Consider the following 24734-nt stretch of genomic DNA (forward strand, 5'->3'; position numbering starts at 1 on the left):
CAAATTATTGAACCTGAGCAGGGGATCCCGGGAACCCCTGATTTATAGCCAAGTCAGAAATGTGGGTAACCTGGAAATCAACTACCTGCGATTGGCATCTGAAGTAGGGGAGAGTCTTGTGGGACTGAGCCCTTAACATGTGGGGTCTGCACTAATTCCAGGCAGTCATTGTCATCATAGAATAAAGGACACCCGCTTGGTATCTGGAGAGCTGGAGAATTGCTTAGTGTTAGGGAAAAACTCACACATTTGGTATCATAAGTGAAGTATTAAGAGTTGTAATACAGAAAAAGAGTGCTTTTCTTCCATAATGCCTTTTGTTCAAGACGTTTTATTAGTAGAAGAAACAAATTGCCTAGGGGTTATTAAAATAAGGATTGGCCAGGCGCAGTGGCTCACGCCTGTAATCCCAGCACTTTGGGAGACCGAGGCAGGTGGATCATGAGATCAGGAGTTTGAGACCAGCCTGGCCAACATGGTGAAACCCCATCTGTACCAAAAATACAGAAATTAGAAGAGCGTGGTGGTGGGCGCCTGTAGTCCCAGCTACTCAGGAGGCTGAGGCAGGAGAATCACTTGAACCTGGGAGGCGGAGGTTGCAGTGAGCCGAAGTCATGCCATTACACTCCAGCCTGAGCTACAGAGCCAGACTCTGTCTCAAAAAAAAAAAAAAGAGAGAGAGAGAAGACATAGGCCTAGTATAACTGTTGCCAATAAATTCTTTTCCTCCATCTAGTAAGTCAGTTTTATCCTCAATACTTTTAGTATTTCATAAGTCTTTCAATCAGCAAATATTTATTGAGGATGTTTTTTTCTACATTACACTGCTGAGGGGAAGCAAAAACACAAAAGCACAAAGGTTTAACTCCAAGTTCTCATGTTGAGTAGGAGGGAAACATATAAGTTATGTACCAGAAGTTCAAGTTATAGTCTTGAACTCCTCCTGGACTCCACTGATCCTCCCACTTCAGTTTCCAGAGTAGCTGGGACTGTAGGCATTTACCACCATGCCTGGCTCTAAGATTAGCTTTTAATTTCTATCTTATATCCTTATGTACTGTTCGAAAAATTTTATAAGCACTACAGATTATTTTGTAATAGTAATAAGCAGAAAAGATTCAACAAAGTACTGTCAGAGGCCAGAGCCAGAATAGATTATTTCTATTAACTTTAAGAAAGGGGATTTTGGGGCCAGGTGCAGTGGCACACACCTGTAATCCCAGCACTTGGGAGGCCAAGGCAGGTGGAGCACCTCATCTGAGGTCAGAGTTCAAGATCAGCCTGGCCAACATGGTGAAACCCTGTCTCTACTAAAAATACAAAAATTAGCCAGGCGTGGTGACGAGTGCTTGTAATCCCAGCTACCTGGGAGGCTGAGGCAGGAGAATCACTTAAACCCGGAAGGTGGAGGTTGCAGTGAGCCGAGATCGTGCCATTATACTCCAGCCTGGGCGACAAGAGCAAAACTCTGTCTCAAAGGAAAAAAACAAAACAAAACAAAAAGAAAGGGGACTTTTGGCTGTGTGCAGTGGCTCATGCCTGTAATCCCAACACTTTGGGAGCCTCAGGTGGGTGGATTGCCTGAGCCCAGGAGTTCAAGACCAGCCTGGGCAACATGGCAAAACCCCGTCTCCATAAAAAATACAAAAATTAGGCGTGGTGGCACACACCTGTAGTCCCAGCTACTGGGGAGGCTGAGATGGGAGGATCACTTGAGCCGTGGAGTTCCAGGCTGCAGTGAGCTGCGATTGCGACACTGCACACTCCAGCCTTGGTGACAGAGTTGAGACCCTATCTCCAAAGCAAAAAAGGGGTGTGGAACTTTTAAACTGGATATGTCCAATTATAATAAATGTTGATCGAATGCCCACATGTGCTGGGTGCTGGCGTTTCTATGAACGCAGAGAGATGGGGAAGAGTGGCCATTCCATAGAATATGTAGAGTGGCGATGCAGAAAAGGGTGAAACATCATTGGGGAATTGTAGCTATCCTAGTTTGGCCAGAGAAATAGGATATGGGTAGCGAAGTCGTGGAGCCAAGTTACAAATGACCTGGAATGTTAGGCTAAGAATTGATCATTTTTTCAGTAAGGAATTAGGGAATGATCAAAAACAATTTTAATAAGGAGAGTGAAAGATCAAAATAATGAATCTAGGGCCACATGCAGTAAACTTGTTATTAATAATCCAATCATATGAGGAGAAGAAGAGAAATTCTTTGATGAGAAGAGGTCGCAAGGCTTCCTCACAGAGTAGAGAACACTCTTGGAGATGCCACATTTTAATCCTGCATCGCTCTGCGTTTAAGTGAAAATGAAAGCTAGTGATTCTTAGCCTCAGGTAACTGCTTTTGAACTCTTACTACCAGGGAGGACTCCTGGAGTCAACATTTTAAACCAACTTTTGGGAAATGACCTTGCTGAGACTTAGTAGCCGTGGTAGTTTCATAATGAGCTTTAAAATGAAAATCCACACCCTTTAATTAGCTTAACTCAATTTGCTTTCAGTTTAGTTCCCTTCTGGCTAAGGATATGAATTGCCCCGCTCACAAAAGCAGACTGAATCAGAACAAACTCAGGGATTAAATGTATTTTTATGGTAATAACACCTAGAGAAAAACCTTTGCCTTCTGTGCCTCATTTCTCAAATTCAGGCAAATATTTTTCAAGGATGATAATCAAAGGATACTCATATGGGCCTGAATAAAATTCACTGACCACATTTTCCTACATTATGTATATATATTTGCCTGAAAAATCAAGATAATTTCTCATTCTCTATTCCTTTAGCTTTTTTTTTTACAGAAATTCATCATTGTAGTAGATTGTATTATTCTCTTTATTTCTTTGCTTTTTCTATCCCTAACATCTGCTGATTAAAAGGTCCTATTCTCTACATGCCATTCTAAGAAGAGTTTTATTAAGTTGCTATAAGCACGTGGCTCTCAATTACGTTTTCCCCAATGGGTCAGCCTTTGAAAAGAACAAAAGGTTCCTTATCCTGCCATAGGGTGAGCTGTTTGGCACTGGTTCCCATTGAATACTGCCATTCAGGGATAAAGCAGTATGAAAACGTGAGAAAAGTGTGTCAGGGGATAAATGGAATGGCACATACGAAATCATTTAATTGAGCTGCTACAAAGGTGTTTAATTGCACCTGGGATGTCTTTGTTTGCCATTAAGCAAATGTTCTTTATTGCATTTAGAGGGTTCTGATTTCCAGGATGAAGAGGCATTCTCTAAGTTCGGACAATGAGTTAAAAGCCATGCAGATTCCTTTCCAAATCTTTTTTTCTGAAGATTTCATTTGTGCACTGTCTCCTTTGCTAACTGGATAATACCTGTGGGGTTTTGTTCTGGCTGCTTCTCTTAGTGTTTTTTCCCTTGTTTTATTAGAGTTTAATCAGATTAGGACAGAGGTAACTTCTGCTTTTCCTTAGAATAGTTTTGATTATTGTAAATTCAAGTTTACATCTCTGTCAGGGGATGTTCCTCAGTTTACTCTCCGATTAGGTGCTCCATTTGAACAATCCAGTTAGAGCCCTGATTTTGCTGCCACGTTTCTCAGCTAGGAAATCTCATAGTCCCAGGTTGCTTAGTATAAGACCCCTTTTGTCTAGTATCACGTGCAAATGAAATGACCCCTCATCTTATTTGGAAATAGCTCAAAATGGCTGAGGTTTCCAGGTGGGCATGGATTGGGAAGACTCCGTGGGCACACAGTGGTCTTTTTGCACTCAGTTTCATGCTGCATTTCACCTCCTCTGAGGTTGTTGAGTTGTGCTCCTCCCTCCCGCCATAACCCCCCTCAAGTCGGTGCATGCTCTATCTCTGGGACCTGATAATATTGCTGATTAGTTTCTTTTTTTACACCTTATCATCTAGATGGAAAAAATCTCTCTTGGTCCCTTAAAAATAAGAGAGTAATTTTTGTTTTTGTTGTTGTTTGTTTTCATTTTGAATGTCTACTCTATTGCTAGGAATGGATGGGGCCCTCTCTGCTTTCACATGTGACCCTGATTAGTGTACAGCGTGTGAATATAACTTGATCCTGGAATTGCAAAAACTTGTTCTCTAGTTTTTTTCTATTAAGATACAAAATTAGCTTTTGATGCTTTTCGGGGGGGGGGATGTGGCAATACATGTTTAAAAGTTATCCTCTTATCTTCTGATATTAGGGGACAAAGCAGTGAAAACGTTTCTCAGAGATTCTAGGAGATTTAGTATAGTTTTGAATTATAGGACAAAATTGTGGTACTCTGGAATTACTTCATTGAGATAAATTTATATAAAACAGGAATAACTCTCAAAAGCCTGAATTATCCAGTTGGCTTATCAGAACTCAGTTTAGTTCAGTTAGCAATTATTGAGCACCCTATAAAGTGTAGATCAGTAGGCTATAACTAATTTAAACTGGTAATGCATAAAAAATGGAAAGGATTAAAAAGGAAAAAAATTCCAGTGAGGCTTAGTGCATCTTTAATCTCTAATCAGTCACAATATTTACTAGGCAGTTGTAAACACCACAAAATTCCATTTATGCTGCTAGGCCTTCTAATTCTTAACCAGAGCTCCTGTCTACTTCAAAATTTTTCTAGAACTTAAATTAGATGTCATACTTTTACACATATTGAAGGCCAAATACCAGCAATTTCAGTTCACTATGACTATTAGATAGAGATTAATATGGGAGAGAAAAGTCCAAGGAAAACAATGTAGTAGAAGGTAGAACAGACAACTTTAAGCGAAAGGACTGTGAACTCATAAAGGTAGATTTGCTTCAATATAGTAAAATATAACAACCACAATAATAATTAAAAACATTATTATTAGGTTGGGTGTGATGGCTCACACTTGTAATTCCAGCACTTCGGGAGGCCAACGTGGGAAGATCACTTGAGTCCAGGAGTTCAAGACCAGCCTGGGCAACATAGACCTCATCTCTACTAAATTAAAAAAAGAAAACAAAACATTATTACTATTATTATTGAGACGGAGTCTCACTCTGTCACCCAGGCTGGAGTGAGTGCAGTGGCACAATCTTGGCTCACTGCAACCTCTCCCTCCCAGGTTCAAGCGATTCTCCTGCCTCAGCCTCCTGAGTAGCTGGGATTACAGGTACCCGCCACCACGCCTGGCTAATTTTTGTATTTTTAATAGAGATGGGGTTTCACCATGTTGGCCACGCTGGTCTCAAACTCCTGACCTCGTGATCCGCCCACCTCAGCCTCCCAAAGTGCTGGGATTACAGGCGTGAGCCACTGTGCCCGGCCCAGAACATTATTATTATTTCAGAAAATATTTATTTAGGGCCTACACTGGGCCAAGCTTTTCTAGGTTCTTGGGACATAGCACAGACGAAGCCTCTTTGCCTGTGTTGTGGTGCTTAAATTCTATTGAGAGGAGAGTGAGACATTAACAATAAACTTACTGTATAAGTAATTTACCTGGAATGTTAAAAGAGATAAGTACTCTAGGGAAAGAGAATAGAGCAGGACAAGAGGGATCGGGAGTTGGGGGTGTTACAGTTTTAGATTGGACACTCAGGGTAGACCTCTTAGATGAGGTGTTGTCTGAGCCCGGATTTGAAGGAGGTGAGGGAACTCGCCTGTGGATAACAGTAGAAAGAACAATCCTACAAGAAAGAACAGCTGGTGCCAAAGCCTAAGGTGGGAATGGGCCTGGGGAGTTTGAGGAAAACAGGAGGCCAGAGTGGTTGGAGCAGAAGCAGCAAGTGGGAAGCAGGGAAGGGCAGATGGTGGTGGGGCTTACAGCCATCATGAGGAGTGAAGGGAGGAGCCCTCACAGGGTTTTGAGCAAAGGAGTTTCCTGATCTGAGTGAACATTTTAGCAACATCACTGCCTGCTGTGCTGAGCATAGTATTTTGGGGCAAAGCTGGAAGGAATATCTGTTAGGAATCTGTCACAGTAATCCAGGTGGAGGTGATGGTGACTTGGGCCAGGGTGGTGGTGATGGAGGTGGTGAAAAGTGGTCATATCCTGAATATATTGTGAGGGTGGACCTAACAGGATATCCGGAGGCATTAGATATGAAACGTGAGAGAAAGGGAGGAGGCAACCTTGATGAAGGAGGAAAATCAGGAGTCTGGGTCCTGGAAGCAGGAGAGGAGAGTGATCATCTGTATCAGATGCTGCTGATGGGTCCAGCAGGATGAAGGTTGAGAATAGACCATTGGTTTTCACGAGAGTGTGTCACTGAGGACCTTGATTCAAGTGACCATGATGAGAAAGCTGTTTCAGTCGAATGGCAGGGACCTGATTGGTATGGGTTCAGTTAAGAGTGAGGGAGGAGAAGAGCTGGAGACAGTAAACACAAACTATTTGAGGAATTTTGCCACAAAGGAGCAGACAAATGAAGCGATGGCTGGTTGGGAACTGGTGTCAAGAGGTTTGTTTTTGGATGGGAGAATTAACAGTATGGCTGTTTACTCATGGGAATTGTCTAAGAGAGTGGGGGAAGACGATAATAGGGAAGAGGTAGGAACAGAATGTTCTTGCATTGGAGCACAGGGATGGGATATAGTGTACAAGTGAAAGGATTGGCTTTAGATCTGAGCAAGGCTAGTTCATCTGTGCTGATAGGTTGGAGGCAGAGCACTTTTGCAGGTTGTTAGATGAAGGGGTGGGAAGCAAGGTCTCAGCTGAGTTTAATGATGGGGGAGGAGGTATTGGACATTTGTGGAAGAAGAAAAGGGGTTAAGTTGCCATCTGGGGAGGGGGAGAGGGCCATATAGTGTGATTACTGGGCAGCATTTAGGGCCCACTGAGGGTGCTGGTGAGACCAGTGAGCACCGTTCGGTGGGTTTCTCCAGCCACATTCAGCAACCTGTTTGTAGGATGAAGTGCACAGAGTAGTCATGAAGTGTCAAAGCAAATAGAACAAAACAGATGAAATACAAGGAGTTTTGGTAATAATTGATCATGGAACTTAAAATGGATAAGAATGAAAGGTAGGACATCCTGGGGGTGAGGGACACCAAAAAACTGGCAAAGTCAATGGCTTGGAGTTATTGATGAACTGAAAGGATTGTTGGAGTTGGGGCACTGAATGGAGATGCATGAACTTGAGATCATGGAGGAGTTGTTATTAGTAATGACAAAGTCTGGAGTATGACCACAACAGCAAGGTGATTGATGCAGGGCAGAAGACAAGTGTATTGGAGAGGAGGAACTTGAGAAACTGAGGGGCCAGGACATTGGAAAGTTCATTGCTGTGTATATTGAAATTGCCAAGAATAAGGCCAGGTGTGATGGCTCAGGCCTATAATCCCAGCACTTTGGGAGGTGAGTTGGGAGGATTGCTTGAGCCTAGGAGTTTGAGACCAGCCTGGGTAACATGGTGACACCCATTTCTACAAAAAATTTTAAAAATTAGCTGGACATGGCAGTACACACCTGTAGTCCCAGCTGCTTGGGAGCCTGGGAGGTCAAGGCTGCCGTGAGCCATGATCACACCCCTGTATTCCAGCTTGAGCAACAGAGTGAGACCCTGTCTATAAATAAGTAAATCAGAAAGTACTAAGAATTAGACAGGAGTTCTATTGGACAGAGTGACAGTGGAGAAGGAGCAGAAAGGGTGGGAATTGATAGAGGTAGGTAACAATTGTGATAGCAAGGATAGTCTGATGATATGAGATTCAAAGCTTCGGGATTTCAGGGACAAAGAGGGTAGAGGATGAACTGGAGGTGGCCATGAGGAGTGAGGAAACAGTGGTATGAGGGCTGCAAGAGAAAGCAAAGCCACCACTTGAGAGGGCTGCAGGGGAAGCGGTATTCTCAGGAGAGCCGGGTTTCCATGAGAGCAGGAAGGCAAAGCCTCAACACCAGAGAGGGTATTGGACGTGGAGAGGATTTTGCTGATGGCACACCACGGATTTCATCATCTGTGGAAGCATTTTAGGACTTAAGGAGAGGTGGGAGATGAGAAAAGTTGGGGGGATATGCAGAGTCTTACGGGAATTAGAAAGAAATGAGAGGGACCTGAGAGTCTAGAGTGCATGTGCGTGTGTGTGCATGTGTGCATGTATATATATGTGTGCTTATGTGTGTGCTTGCATGTGTGCATGTGAGTGTGTGCATGTGTGCATGCACTGGCTGATATAAGCAAGGATAAAGGGTATAGTGAGATGAGTTCCGGTGAACTTGAGGTTGATGATGGCAAGGCCGTAAGCATTGGGCACAGGGTGCCATGGGTGTCTGGGCCTATGCTTATCTCTGCCCATCCAGGTGAGGAGGCCTGGGGAGATGGAAGCTCAGTTCTTGAGTGCAGGGCTAACCCTTAACCTCGGTGTTGAGAATGTCTGCTGAAAATCAGGGGGTAGAGGTCTAAAGGAGGCATGGTGTCAGTGTGGGGCCCACTCCTGCTCAGAGGGGCAAGAAGGGCTGTACTCTGAGGGTTCAGGTCTTCCCCTTGACTCCTACCTAGATTTTTTTTTTCCTTTTTCTTTTTTCTTTTTTTATTTTGAGACGAAATCTCGCATTGTCGCCCAGGCTGGAGTGCAGTGTCACAATCTCGGCTCACTGCAACCTCCGCCTCCTCGGTTCAAATGATTCTCCGGCCTCAGCCTCCCAAGTAGCTGGGACTACAGGCGTCTGCCAACATGCCTGGCTAATTTTCACATTTTTAGTAGAAATGGGATTTCCCCATGTTGTCCAGGCTGGTCTTGAACTCTTGACCTCAGGTGATCCACCGGCCTCGGCCTCCCAAAGTGCTGAGATTACAGGTGTGAACCACCACATCCGACCCCTGCCTGTTTAATAAGAGTAATAGCCAGCACTTCTTATGTGCCAGAGTCTATGCTAATCACTTTAAGTGAATCATTAGATTCTTATAATAATCTCTAGAGACAAATGCCTATTACTTTTTTATTAAACAAGGACACTGCTCAAGGTCACACAGCTACTCTGTAACAGAAACAGGATTTGAACACAGTTCTCTCTCACTAATTACAGCCCATTTACAGTTAATTCCGTGGCGATATATTCTCTGTGATAAATGTTAAGACTAAACCTTAATGATTTCATGTGCCATTTAAAACATCTTCCTATGTTCTGGGGTCATCTTTACTGCACGGTTTTGGCTTAAACTTAAAGTCTAGGTTAGGAACTCCTGTTGCTGTTCACAGTTCTTTGTACAGTACTGTCAAGGTGGTATAGGGTCTCAGTTCATTTTTTTTTTTTTTTTTTAAATGAAACAGTCTTGCTCTGTTGACCAGGCTGCAGTGCAGAGGCATGATCACAATTCACTGCAGCCTTGACTTCCTGGGCTCAAGCCATCTTCCCCCCTCACAGGTTCATGCCACCCCGCCTAGCTAATTTTTGTATTTTTTGTAAAGATGGGATTTCTCTATGTTGTCCAGGCTGGTCTCGAACTCCTGAGCTCACATGATCTGCTTACCTCAGCCTCCCAAGTGCTGGGATTACAGGTGTGAACCACAGCAACATGGTCCTAATTCTTTAGTCAGTAAAAAATATTAAAAGCCATTGTCTCGTCAACAAACCCATGGTTTAAAAAAAAAATATCGTGTCAGCATGCTTTTTCTAAAACACTACTTGGACAAACATCTACAGTTTAGACTAAATTCTGGAAAGTTTGTAAGCTTGTGAAACACAGGCACACACCTAGCGTGACAGACCTTTGAAGCTCTGATATGTGCAGGAGGTTTCTGAGGCTTCTGGTTTTATAACTGCAGTTGTTCTTTCTTTGATAGCTGAACAGGAAGACACCCAGAAGAAAGCCTTCACGTGCTGGATAAACTCACAGTTGGCCAGGGTAAGCAAACAAAGACCAAATTAGGTTATAAATCTATTTATTACTCCCCCTACTCCTTCCGTTTTGACCCCAAGGAGGCCATTAAAAAATGGTACTGGTGATGACAGGGAAAAGGTTGTGGAATGTCTTTTCTTGAAAGAATGTGCTAAAAGTTATCTTGATCTTGTTTTGATGTATTTGTTACTCTTTCTCACACAGAAAAAAAGGTACTTTTGTTAAGGATATGGGACAGTGCTATAAAAATATTTAATCACATCTCTTTCATCAAGTGAAGTAATAGTAATACTGATTTGCATATAATAAATGTTATATATTAGAAACTGTCCTAAACTCTTTAAATGTAATGATTATGACAACTCCTGACAAATAATTTCACGACATCCCTATGAAATAGATAGTAATATATCCTTTTAAAGGTCAAGGAAACTTCAGTACAGAGAAGTTTTGTGACTTGCATGTGGTCACACAGCTTAGAAGTGATAGTGCTGGGATATGAACCCAGACAGTCTGGACTCAGTGGCCTTGATCATAATCACTGTACCATCCTACCACACTGATGCTGAGTGTCTAGAGTAACCTAGATACACAATGAATGAGCCTCTTCTCACAGACCACGCACACTGTTTTTTCTCTGTCCATTTCGACACGTTGCTTGTAATTCTAAGAAAGGGTAAATACATAAGCAGGTTACTCCAGAAATGTAATCTGCTCTCCAGATGGGTCACTAGCGGCTGATTCAAAACGTCTTTAATGCCACTTGTATGCACAGGTTTTAAGCTCTCAGTGAAAGCTCCACGCAGAAAGGGTGTTGTGTTACTAGAAATTAGCCATACGATAAATTAAATTCGCTAGTTTTCTTATGTTTTGATATGAATCTTTGCATGTTCTCTCTTATTCTCTTAAGAAGAAAGTCATTACTGAATTTTAGTTTTTCACAAAGCACATTTATGAGATTCTTAAAGGTATTCTTTTTGGACCAAAGTTTGAATGATTATTTTTCTTGTGACCTTCTGCAGCACACTTCTCCCTCAGTTATATCCGACCTATTCACAGACATTAAAAAGGGGCATGTCCTCCTGGATCTGCTAGAAGTACTTTCTGGGCAACAGTTGGTAAGATTTTTAAATGACACTGAGAAACTTTCTGTTGCCTTAAAAAATATATATTTCATTTTTTCTGAGTAATATATTTGCTTGAATTTCACAGCCTCGGGATAAAGGATCTAATACATTCCAGTGTAGAATCAATATAGAACATGCCTTGACATTCCTAAGAAACCGATCAGTAAGTATAAATTTTACTTAAAAATTCACAGGAGAGATTAATGCTCTGGAATATTTCCTCCTTTTAACCTGCATTTCTTGTTTTCCAGATTAAGCTAATAAATATTCATGTTACTGATATCATTGATGGAAACCCATCCATTATCCTTGGCCTAATTTGGACAATTATCCTGCACTTTCATGTAAGTAGTTTGATGATATAAAAATTATTTCTACCCTACCACAGTATAAAATAAATGTAATGCAATAAGTGTGAGTTGACTAGATTCAGCCCTGAGCTTCTCCTATAAATAGGACCTCTGGAAATCTTGAAGAGGTAGAAAATAATAGCAGACCCTTTTGCCATTTCTGTTATTGGTTTTTTTTTTTTTTTTTTTTTGAGACAGAGTCTCGCTCTGTCGGCCAGGCTGGAGTGCAGTGGTGCAGTCTTAGCTCACAGTAACCTCCGCTTCCTGAGTTCAAGTGATTCTCCTGTCTCAGCCTCCTGAGTAGCTGGGACTACAGGTGTGTGCCACCATGCCCAGCTAATTTTCGTATTTTTTTTTTCTTTTTTTTGAGATGGAGTTTTGTTCTTGTTGCCCAGACTGGAGTGCAATGGTGCAATCTTGGCTCACTGCAACCTCCACCTCCCAGGTTCAAGTGATTCTTCTGCCTCAGCCTCCCGAGTAGCTGGGATTACAGACATGCACCACCACGCCCAGCTAATTTTGTATTTTTAGTAGAGATGAGGTTTCTCCATGTTGGTCAGGCTGGTCTTGAACTCCTGACCTCAGGTGATCCGTCCACCTCTGCCTCCCAAAGTGCTGAGATTACAGGTGTAAGCCACCATGCCCGGCCTAATTTTTGTATATTTTGTAGATATGGGGTTTCACCATGTTGGCCAGGCTGGTCTCAAATTCCTGACTTCAGGTGATCTGCCTGCCTCGGCCCCCCAAAGTGCTGGGATTACAGGCATGAGCCACCGTGCCTGTTCTGTTGCTATTTTTCAATTGAAAGTTGAATGCTGAGTTATCATGATATCCTGCATTATCCATAATATCAGCACCAGTCTGAACAGAACCTGCCATGGTAAATGTTTGCTTCTTATTGTTGGTTTACTATGGCAGAGGAGAGAGTAGGAAGCTTCTGGAGTAAATGCTTGAAATCTAACCACTAAAATTTGTAAAGCCTCCCCATTCTGGGGGACTCCTGTCCTATCTGACTATGAATAATCCCACAACATCCAGTGCTATCCCAAGACTGAGTTGTAGATTGATTTCGTTTCACAGATACTTTTGAACACTTACTATATGCTAGCTCTTATGCGAGGACGTCAAGATTTAGTGATGGTTATAGTTCTGACTTTATAAAACATATGATTGATATGTTTTTTCAGGCCTGGAATTCTGACATAGTGCAGGGTTTCTGCACTACCTAAAAAGTTGCATTTTCTGTATCTCCATAATTATTTAAAAAATAACTTAGGAAAAATACTTATTTTAGAAAAACTAGAAAAATAGCATAACTAACATATAAAATTTAAAACATGCAGAGACAGACTATATATTATTTCTGGATACATGCATTTGTAATTACAATGGAATAATATGCATGAGGATTATGAAAACTAAATTTAAGTTGTGTGTTTTTTTCCTGGGAAAGGATAAAATGGGATTGGAGAGAGAAAGAGGCTTAAATTGTATCTGTGTTTTATTTATTTTTATTTTTTTATTATTATTTATTATTATTATTATTATTTTTTTGAGACAGAGTCTCGCTCTGTCGCCCAGGCTGGAGTGCAGTGGCACGATCTCGGCTCACTGCAACCTCCGCCTCCTGGGTTCAAGAGGTTCTCCTGCCTCAGCCTCCTGAGTAGCTGGGATTACAGGTGCGCACCACCACGCCTGGCTAATTTTTGTATTTTTAGTAGAGACAGGGTTTCTCCATGTTGCTCAGGCTGATCTTGAACTCCTAACCTTGTGATCCACCTGCCTCAGCCTCCCAAAGTGTTGGGATTACAGGCGTGAGCCAGCACGCCCGGCCTGTGTTTTATTTCTTTAAGAAAATCTAAACCAAATATGGTAAAATGTTAAAATTTGATAGTTCATGGTCATTTATTATTTTTTCCTATAGTTTTCTGGTGTTTGAAATATAATTAAAAATTTTAATATAGATAAATTATCTATAATTTACCACTCACTATAACTGCTATAAATAATTTGGTGTATAGTCTTTATGATATTTACATCCATAATTAACGTATGTTCATATGTATATATTTTAACAAAATGGGGTCATGTTATCCATACTGTTTTCAGCATGCTCTGATGAACAGCTTTCTGAATTTATATATATATATATATATATATATATATATATATATATATATAAATAAATAAATGGAGGCATGATGTTTGTTGTAAAGTACTATATTTCACTAATGGATAGTCAGAAAGCTCATGATCATTTGTAATTATAGGTAATTTCAGATAAGAATGCCCTTAAAATAAAACCTTTGCGATACAATCTTAATTATTTCCACAGGCCAAATTCTTAGAAGTGGCATTGTGCCATAGGGTTTGCAAACTTAAAGCTTTTTTTTTTTTTTTGAGACAGAGTCTTGCTCTGTTGCCCAGGCTGGAGTGCAGTGGAGGGATCTTGGCTCACTGCAACCTCCACCTCCTGGGTGCAATTGATTCTGCCTCAGCCTCCCAAGTAGCTGGGACTACAGGTGTGCACCACCACACCTGCCTAATTTTTGTATTTTTAGAAGAGACGGGGTTTCACCATATTGGCCAGGCTGGTCTTGAACTCCTGACCTCATGATCCGCCTGCCTTGGCCTCCCAAAGTGCTGGGATTACAGGCGTGAGCCACCGTGCTGGGCTTAAAGCTTTTTTTTTTTTTTTTTTTTTTGAGACTTCTGTATTGCGGAGGCTGGAGTGCAGTGGCGCGATTTTGGCTCACTGCAATCTCCCCCTCCTGGATTCAAGTGATTCTCATACCTCAGCCCCCTGAGTAGCTGGGATTACAGGTGCCCACCACCATGCCTGGCTAATTTTTGTAGTTTTAGTAGAGATGGAGTTTTACCATGTTGGCCAGGCTGGTCTTGAACTCCTGACCTTAAATGATCCACCCTCCTCGGCCTCCCAAAATACTGGGTTTATAGGCGTGAACCACCACACCTGGCCTTTTTTTTTCTTTTAATTAAAAAATTTTTAGTAAACTTGTTGATGTATATGTAACACACACACACATAAAAATGAACAGGTCTTAAGTATAGAGTTTGATGAATATTTATAAATGAAACACACCCATATAATCACCCTGCCAGATAAAAATATAGAACTTTGCCAGCATCCCTAAGTGCCCCAGGTCCTTCTCCCAGCCACTGCCCTCCTTTCCTAAAGGTGAGCACCGCTTTGAGCTCTGTGGATAAGTGTAGAGTCTTTAACACCATACAAATGGAATTATAAACGTCTTCTCTTATGTACACGATGTACTCTTTTGTGTTTGACTTATTTCATTTTATATCATGTCTGTGAGATTTACCTTATTGTAGCAAGTATCAGTAAGTCTTTCTTGTTCATTGCTCTGCATGAATATACAATTGTATGAATATACCGTAACATATTTACCATTGTACTGTTGGTGCACATTTCTTTTGCTGCCAGTTTTTTTATTTGTTTTTTGTTTTGTTCTGTTTTGTTTTTTGAGACAGAGTCTCGCTCTGTTGCCCAGGCTGGAGTGCAGTGGGGCACGATCTTGGCTCACTGCAACCTCTGCCTCCTGGTTTCAAGTGATTCTCTGACCTCAGCCTCCTAAGTAGGTGGAATTACAGGTATGTGTCACTACGCCCAGCTAATTCTGTATTTTTACTAGAGATGGGGTTTCACAGTGTTGGCCAGGCCGGTCAACCTGTTGCCAATTTTTAGCTACTATGAATAAAGCTGCTCAGAACGTTCTTGTATATACCTTGTGTAAATCCTCATTTCCATCCTGCATGTACCTAGGAATGGAACTGATGGTGTCAGAACATATGATCTTTAGTTTTAGTATATACTGCCAAACAGTTAATCAAAGTGGTTGTTTCAATTTATACTTACCAGAGTTTCTTGCTCCAATCCCTGTTGCTAATACTTGGCATTTAAAATTTATTATTTAAGCCTTGATGTTATGTGTAATGATTTATAGACGTTTTAAAATATATTCTAGGCTGGGTGCAGTGGCTCATGGCTATAATCCCAGCACTTTGATAGGCTGAGGCAGGAGGATTGCTTGAGCCCAGTAATATAATACCAGCCTGGGCAGCATAAGGAGACCCCATCTCTACAAAAATAAAAATAAAAATAATTAGCTGGGAATGGTGGTACCTGCCTGTGGTCCCAGCTTCTGTGGAGACTGAGGTGGGAGAAGCACTTGAGTCTGGGAGGTTGAGACTGCAGTGAGCCATGATTGTGCTACTGCACTCTCGCCTGGGCAACAGAGCAAGACCCTGTCTCCAAAAAACATACACATGCATATATATACTGGAGATACAGATATAGATAAACAGACATATATACTGGAGATCATATATAAATATGGAGATCATATATATATACATATTATATATGTATATATGTTCTCCAGTATATACATTATATATATTTATACACTATAAAGAACTTTTGTCCAGGATATATATTATATGTACACTGTAATATATAACTTTTGTCCAGTATATATTATATACTATAATATATATTATACTATATAATATATAGTATATATTATAATATAATATATGTACTATACATTATATATTATAATATATAATATATATAAATTATAATATATTATATACTATATATAATATATATAATACTATATATTATAATATATAGTATATTATATATACTATAATATAACATATTACAGTATAACATATACTGGACAAAAGTCCTTTGTAGAATATATATATAAATTGCAAATAATTCTGACTCTGTGGCTTGCTTTTTCAATCTTTTAATGAAGAAGCATTCATAATTTTAATATAGTTTGAATTTATCAGCTTCTTTTGTGGCTTATACTTTTATATTCCTTTTTTTTTTTTTTTTTTTGAGACAGAATCCTGCTCTGTTGCCCAGGCTGGAGTGCAGTGGCACAATCGTGACTCACTGCAGTGTCTGCCTCCTGGGTTCAAGTGATTCTCCTGCCTCAGCCTCCTGAGTATCTGGGACTACAGGTGTACAACACCATGTCTAGCTAATTTTTGTATTTTTAGTAGAGATGGGGTTTCGCCATGTTGGTCAGGCTGGTCTTGAACTCCTGACCTCAGGTGATTCACCTGCCTCGGCCTCCCAAAGCGCTGGGATTGCAGGTCTGAGCCACCATGCCTGGCCTGTTATATTCTTTAAAGACCTCTTTTTACTATGAAGGTATTCTCTTACACTATTTTCTAGAACAATTTTGTCCAATAGGATTTTCTGCAGTGATGGAACTGTTCCATAGCTACATTGTACAAAACAGTGACCACTAGCTGCTTGTGACTATTGAACACTTGAGATGTGGCTAGTATGGCAGAGGAAATAAATTATTCAATTAATTTGAATTTAAATCTCACATGTGCCTAGTGGCTGTCATACTGGACAGTCCAGTTCTGAAAATGTAGTTGTTTTAAATTTTATATTTAGATTTACAATCTTTCAAGAATGAATTGATTTTGTATGTTATGTTGAAGCAATCGAAATTTACTTTTTTCATATGGCTATCCAGTTGACCCAATAGTATATTGAAAAGCTCACCATGGCCCAGCGCAGTGGCTCATGCCTGTAATCCCAGCACTTTGGGAGGCCGAGGCAGGTGGACCACCTAGGATTGGGAGTTAGAGACCAGCCTGACCAACATGGAGAAAACCTGTCTCCACTAAAAATACAAAAAATTAGCCAGGCATGGTGGTGCATGCCTGTAATTCCAGCTACTTGGGAGGCTGAGGCAGGAGAATCGCTTGAACCCAGGAGGCTGCGGTGAGCCGAGATCATGCCATTGCACTCCAGCCTGGGCAACAAGAGTGAAACTCTGTCTAAAAAAAAAAAAAAGAAAAGCTCACGATGTTCCTACTGTGGTGTAGTGTCACCTTCACACGTGAAGTCAACATGAAGTCGCCCTATATGTGAAGCTCCATTTTCAAATGACCTATTTTGTTTCATCACTTCTCTTTGCACCAGTACTATACTTTGTAATTTTGGTAACTATATAGTAAGTCTTGATATCCGATAGTGTAAGTTGTCCAACTTGTTCTTTAAGACAGTCTTCATTATTCTTTGCCTTTTCCATTTTTATATAAATTTTATGAATAACTTGTCAGTTTTCACACGTGTGCGTGCGCACACACACTCACACGCACACACACTCACACACACACACACACTCCTGCTGGAATTTTTACTAGGATTACATGGCATATATGAAACATTTTAGAAAAAAATTGACATTTAAAAAATATTGCATCTTTCAATCTATGAGTATAACATTTTAATTATTCTGTTCAAAATATTTTCTAATTTTTATTACTATTTCTCATTTGACCCATGGGCCATATAAGAATATATTGCTTAGGCCGGGCGCGGTGGCTCACGCCGGTAATCCCAACATTTTGGGAGGCTGAGGCAGGCAGATCACAAGGTGAGGAGTTTGAGACCAACCTGACCGACATGGTGAAACCCTGTCTCTACTAAAAATACAAAAATTAGCCAGGCGTGGTGGCAGGCACCTGTAATCCGAGCTACTCAGGAGGCTGAGGCAGGAGAATCACTTGAACCAGGAGGCGGAGGTTGCAGTGAGCCGGGATTGCGCCACTGCCCTCCAGCCTGGCTGACAGAGCGAGACTCCACCTCAAAAAAAAGAAATTATATATATATATGTAGCTTAATTTCCGAATATTTGGAGATTTTGTCTGTTATATCTTTGCTGCTGACTAGAATTTCAGTGTGGTCAGAGAGCATACTCTGAATGATTTCAGTCTTTCACAATTGCTGCAGCTTGATTTATGGTGCAGCATGGTCGATGTCAGTAAATGTTCTGTACGCTCCTGAAAGGAATGTTGGTCGTACTTACCAGATCAGTGCTAATCAGATCAAGTTTGTTAATTGTATTGTTGACATCTGTTATTATTGATTGTCTGATTAGTCTGTCATTTGTTGACAGAAATGTATGAAATACTTTTATGTTTTTGGATTTATCTTTTAAAGTTTTGGGTAGATACCATATCGCCCTCCAAAAAAATTGAGCCAATTTTTACATTTACTAGCAATATAAGAATATCTAGTTTCTCATACTTTCACCTTCACTGGATATTGCCTTTACATTTACTCTGCCTGTATAATATAGTAAAAGCTATCCTTTTGCCGTATACATTTACCTAATGCTAAATGACAAGTTAATGGGTGCAGGAAATCAACATGGCACATGGATACATATGTAACAAACCTGCACATTGTGCACATGTACCCTAAAACCTAAAGTATAATAAAAAAAGAAAAAAAAATTATTAATACAATTGTTTTTCATAGATTTAATGGCAATTTTATTTGTTTCCTCTGGACTTGTCTATCTATGTGTTTGACTATCTTTTTTTCTATGTGTACATTTGTTCTTAATGGATGCATTTCACTTGATCCAGTCTCTATAAAGATACTCTAGACTAGGAGCTCAATTTGGTTCAGTTTGATTCGTTTGACAGGTGTTAAACTACAGTGAAGTGCTCCATAAGCACTTCAGGTGGATGAATTGATGAGGGACATCCCTCAATGTGGGACAGCATGCCTGGGTGAGGCACCCAATGAGGCACCCAATGACGTGGGTCATTCCTTAGGAAGCAAAAGTGCGGCCCCCATGGCAGATGCTGTTACTCAAGGATTTGCCCAGTATTCATTTCATCAGGAGTAAACTGTGACTGTCATAGGATACTTTTTAGGTCTTATTTTGACTGGAAATTTCAGCCCAATGCTGGTAACTTAGGCTTTTATAAACATTAATTCTACTTTGCCTTCCTTAGATTGAGAAGCTTGCCCAGACTCTTTCTTGCAATTACAATCAGGCTTCCCTGGATGATGTGAGTGTGGTTGATTCATCTCCTGCCTCAAGTCCTCCAGCTAAGAAATGCTCTAAAGTGCAAGCAAGATGGCAGATGTCTGCAAAAAAGGCCCTTCTTTTGTGGGCTCAGGAACAATGCGCCACGTAAGTAGTTTGCTATGACCCTAAGAGACACACAGGGCAGCTGTATCAACCAACACCACCTCACCACCCAAACACCTCCCTCACTTAAAATGAAAATTCTCGCTATCCCCCTTCCTCTCAGTGCTTCTTCCACACGTGGAATCCTGAGAGCTCAGCCACGTTTGGTTTCAAAGGCTGGAAGGTGGTATCACCTGGGTAAACTAACTCATCCCCACCTGCTGTGTTTAGGTGGCATATTATTACATGGAAATAAAGTGGTATTTAAATGCCAGGCACGATGGCTCACCCCTGTAATCCCAGCACTTTGGGAGGCTGAGGCAGGCAGATCACTTGAGGTCAGGAGTTTGAGACCAGCCTGGCTGACATGGTGAAACCCCGTCTCTACGAAAAATACAAAAAATTAGCCTGGTGTGGTGGCACGTGCCTGTAATCCCAGCTCCTTGGGAGGCTGAGGCAGGAGAATCGCTTGAACCTGGGAGGCGGAGGTTGCGGTGAGCCGAGATCACGCCATTTCACTCCAGCCTGGGCAACAAGAGCGAAACTCTGTCACACACACACACACACACACACACACACACACACACACCCCAAAACTTATCTCTTGAAGATGTATATGAGTATATTAAGAGACCTCACAGTTTAGAAACAGCTCCATTAGGAAGCACAGAGACCAGACAGTATGCATTTTGAGACAGGGTCTCATTTTGTCACCCAGGCTGGAATGCAGTGCTGCGATTATGGCTCACTACAGCCTTGACCTCCCAGGCTCAATTGATCCTTCCACCTTAGCCTCCTGAGTAGCTGGGACTACAGGTGCACACCACCATGTCTGGCTAATTTTTGTATTTTTTGTAGTGATGGGGTTTTGCCATGTTGCCCAGGCTGGTCTCAAGCTCCTGAGCTCAAGCAATTCACCTGCCTCTGTCTCCGAAAGTGCTGTGATTACAGGTGTGGGCTACCACACCAGGATGGAGTATGCATTTCTAAAAATTGGGGATAATGAAGGAAAGTTAGCGCTCATATCTTTTTTTTTTTTAAACAAAGAAAAATGTTTTCTGCTCTTGGGAGACAATTTACTTTTCCATTTTAACCAATTTCTGAGATGGAGCTTAGGAAAAATAAGGACTGTAGGTTCAGGAGATCTCTCTACTAGAAGAGCTGTAGAGTTCAAAAGGCATTTCTTGTCACATCATAGCATTGTTAGGTAAATAGGGTCATAAATATGTTGCTAAGCCCTTTCAAATGCAGGACTTCAGAGTAAGTCCTTCCTGCTGAAAGGCCAAGATAGAGCTGAATTTCTGCCTTCAGCCTTACTTTTCTTTTTTTTTTTTTTTGAGAGGGAGTTTCGCTCTTGTCGCCCAGGCTGGAGTGCAGTGGCACGATCTCAGCTCACTGCAACCTCTACCTCCTGGATTCAAGCAATTCTCCTGCCTCAGCCTCCCATATAGCTGGCATTACAGGTGTGCACCACCATGCCCAGCTAATTTGTATTTTTAGTGGAGATGAGATTTCATCAGGTTGGCCCAGGCTGGTCTCAAACTCCTGACCTCAGGTGATCTGCCCACCTCGGCCTTCCAAAGTGCTGTGATTACAGGGGTGAGCCACTGCTCCCGGCCCAGCCTTACTTTTCTTTAGTTGTCATTCATTCTTTATATTTTATGAGAGCCATAAACATACATAACCTTATGTAGAGGTTTTAAGTACATTAAATGAACTGTTTCTTGAATCTCCTAGAGATAATTGCACTCCAGTTTTCTAAATTTTAAAAATCCCAAACAGTATTTGTGAAAAGCATTATTGTGTCATACTCAGATTTATTTCATTTATGCATAAATAACCTTAAAGTCCTTTCAAAGCCCCATATAGTTTACCACAGTTTATCTGTTCTTCACGTCTCCCCATCTTTCTTAGTTTTCAACTATAGAGCTTATGCTAAGCTTATTAAAATGTAGCACCTCTTCTTAAGTAATTCATCACGGGTTTATCCTAGTTTTGGCTATCATTGGTGGTATTATTAGATAACTTTTATTTCAATATCCTGTGTTTTATTATTTCAATATTTGTATTTTATTTCAATAAGACTGTTTTGTAAGTAATATGTTGTATTTTCTCATTTGTGAAACAGATGAATCGGTCCCCATTCTCCACATCTAAATGAGTATAGGTTCTGCCAACCAGGAGCCTAATTCCACCCTCTCTAAGGTCTGGCAGCAGTGTCTTTGTGATATTGGCTTTGGCTCATCAGTGCAGAGCTGACCTACACAGTATTGAGTACAGTGCCAGCCAGTCAGTGCAGTGCTGTTTCAACACTCAAGGTGCTGAGGTCTGGCCCTGCCCTCAACTGTAGCCGCCATCCTTTAGTTATCACTAGGTTGGTGCAAAAGTGATTGCGGTTTTTGCCATTACTTTTAATTACTTAAAAGTAATTACATTACTTTTGCCATTGCATTACAATTTGCCATTACTTTTAATGGTAAAAACCACAATTACTTTTGCACCCACCTAATACTTAGCTAGTCTTGCACACTCTAAAGTCAGAGTACCTGGATTTGAAGTGCTGGTGCCCTGTACTTTCTAACTGGTGTCTTTGAACACCTAATCTCTTTGTGTTCCAATTTCTTCAATCATAAAATGTGAACGACAGTAATATGTCATAGGTTGTTATATGGATAAGAGTTAATTTTTTAAAAGCATTTAGAACAGTTTCTGGGTGAAGTAGATACCACAAACCTATTTGTTAGACAACACAAAAATCACTGACTGCTATGTAGTTTATTACACTCATAGTTTTAAGCTTTTTTCCCCTAAGTAAACAGGAAAACCCAGGTCATCTGGAGCAGACTATTTCCTGAGTAGCTTTTATCATTTGATTCAGACCTTAAAATAGTCTATTGAATTTCTTCATGCTTTTTATGGGATATGAAAGGACACCATAATTGTTCTAGAATATATCCCAAATGTTGCAGGCAACTATACCCTTTTGCAAGACTTTCACTGATCCCTTATGAAGCATGGAATAGTGATGGAGTGATTTTTTAAAAAATATGTGTCTTAAGCCCTGATTATATGCCAGGCATTGTGTGGGGAATGAGTTTACAGTGGTGAACAAGAAAGGCAAAGCCCTTGCTCTCAAAGGCTTGCATCCTGATAGGGGAAGCAGGAATTATCATGAAGAAATATGATAATTACAGTTGGCAAGCAGATTAGGAAGGACTTTTGATATGGTCAAGAAGGTTGAGGGCAGGGAGAGTGTCTCCTTTAGTGCAGGTGGTAAGGCAGGGCTTTGCTGCGGAGAGACTTTGAGCTGACTCAAGTGGGAGGCTCTATGAAGATCTATGAGAAGGAGCATCCAAGGACAGTGACTAGGAGGGTGGCTTTGAGAAACAGGAACAAGGCTAGTGTGACTGCAACTCTGTAAGTGAGGGGAGATACAAAGATGAGAGAAGCAGGCAGGGTCTGTGGACCCTGGTGAGAGGGTGGACCAGGGTGAGAGATGTTATTCTAAATACAATGGCTAGCTAATGATGTTGATTGATAGATAGATAGATAGATTGATTGATTGATTTTATCGTGACAAAATATACATAACCTAAAATCCGCCAGTTTGACCATTTTTAAGTGTACGGTTCAGTGGCGCTAACTGCATTCATATTGTTGTCTAACCATCACCACTCTCTGTCACCAGAACTTTTTTCCTTTTGTGGAACTGTACCTGTTAAACTAGAACTCCCCATCGTCCCCCAACCCCTGGCCTCTGGCAACTACCATTCTACTTCTCTATGAATTTGACTACTCTACATACCTCGTATGAGTGGAATCATATGGTATTCGTCCTTTTGTGACTGGCTTATTTCACTTAGCATGGTTTTTAAGGTCCCTTCATGTTGTAGCATGTGTCAGAATTTCCCTCCTTTTTTTTTTTGAGACAGTCTCATTCTGTCACCCAGGCTGGAGTGCAGTGGTGTGATTGTAGCTCACTGCACCTTCAATATCCCGGTGTCAAGTGATCCTCCCGCTTCAGCCTCCCAAAGTGCTGGGATTGCAGGCATGAGCCAACGTCCCCAGCCAGATTTTCCCTTCTTTTTAAGGATGAATAATATTCATTGTATGTATATACCACATTTTGTTTATCCATCCATCTGTCATGATGGATTTTAAGCAGAGGAGTGACAAGGTCTATCTATCTAGTGAGCTACTGGCCATTAATTGCACACAATGTATCATTTAATTTGTCCCACTGAAAAAGAAAATGATTTCCTCTAGTTAGGGACCTTCCCTGTATGTAGAAGTTTAAAGGCAGGCTTAAGCCAACAGATTTGGTAATGAAGGGCATCAGTCTTGAGTGAATATCATTATCTCCTGGAGGGCTTTTAAAGGCACAGATTTCAGGCCCACCTCCAGAGTTTGATTCAGTAGGTATGGGATTCGGCCTGAGAATTTGCATTTCTGACACCTGCACCCCATGTGATACTGATGCTGCTGGCTCAGGAACCAAATTTTGAGAATCAGTGTTCTGTGGTATTTTGAGTTTCATCAAACTTGGCATTTTCCTTTAATTTGGTCACAAGATTAAAAATTTTATCTAGCATGATGAATCTAATTTACTTGATTTACCAAATTTTAATTACTATTGAATATAGTGGAAGGGTGTGTTACATTCTTTTTAATGGTATTTATCATGTTTTTGTCCTTTTATGATAGCTATGAGTCTGTCAGTGTGACAGATTTTAAGTCAAGTTGGAGAAATGGGATGGCTTTTTTGGCCATCATTCATGCCTTGCGACCAGACCTAATTGACATGAAGAGTGTGAAGCATAGATCCAACAAAGACAATCTGAGAGAGGCCTTCAGAATTGCAGAACGAGAATTAAAAATCCCCAGATTGCTGGAACCAGAAGGTAAAGAAGCTTCTTTGTTTTTAAAACAATCTTTAAGGCTTAGCATGAAGTTGATTTCAAAATAGTATCTATACATGAATAAACATAATGGCATTCTATTTTAGTCCTGGAGGGTTTAACTTAAACTCTTTATCGAATTTGATGCAGTCAAACAATTCCTACCAATTTGTTAACTTCAGTAATTATAGGGGAAGCCACAGCTGAAAGCAAACAATGCTGTTATTGGGAATAATTTGAGCCTCTGTCTTGATTTTCTTCCATTATGTTCTGTGTTTTTTTCTTCTTGATTCTATTATTCTATTCTAAATCTCTTTTGTAAGATGTTTCTCTGAGTCTTGAATTAAAGTTGTCTATATGTCTCTCCTCCCTCCCTCCCTCTGAGTTAAAGCTGAACCTCTGTGTGAATAGAAACTGCTGCCTTCCCGTCTGTCCCTATATGGTTGGTCGTTGATTCTGCTCAGTCGTATTGGATTGTTAACAACAACATCCTAAGTACTGGTTAGTTTTAGAGATCATCATCAAATTATAATTTAACTTTATAAAATTAAGATTTAAAAATTTTAC

At 40.7% G+C, this 24734-nt stretch overlaps 1 protein-coding gene across 2 annotated transcripts in view; it reads left to right on the top strand.

The window, feature by feature from the left end:
• SYNE2 (spectrin repeat containing nuclear envelope protein 2) overlaps nt 1-24734 on the top strand; it is a 376334-nt gene that overhangs the window by 80676 nt on the left and 270924 nt on the right. For both annotated transcript variants that reach the window (XM_030811980.1, XM_030811985.1), the window contains exons 3-8: nt 9731-9792; nt 10809-10904; nt 10999-11076; nt 11165-11257; nt 19091-19272; nt 23974-24170. In XM_030811980.1, coding sequence (XP_030667840.1) covers nt 9731-9792; nt 10809-10904; nt 10999-11076; nt 11165-11257; nt 19091-19272; nt 23974-24170 — 708 coding nt within the window. The remainder of the gene's footprint in view (nt 1-9730; nt 9793-10808; nt 10905-10998; nt 11077-11164; nt 11258-19090; nt 19273-23973; nt 24171-24734) is intronic.

The sequence above is a fragment of the Nomascus leucogenys genome, chromosome 1a (assembly GCF_006542625.1).
Source record: "Nomascus leucogenys isolate Asia chromosome 1a, Asia_NLE_v1, whole genome shotgun sequence".
Taxonomy (NCBI): Eukaryota; Metazoa; Chordata; class Mammalia; order Primates; family Hylobatidae; genus Nomascus; species Nomascus leucogenys.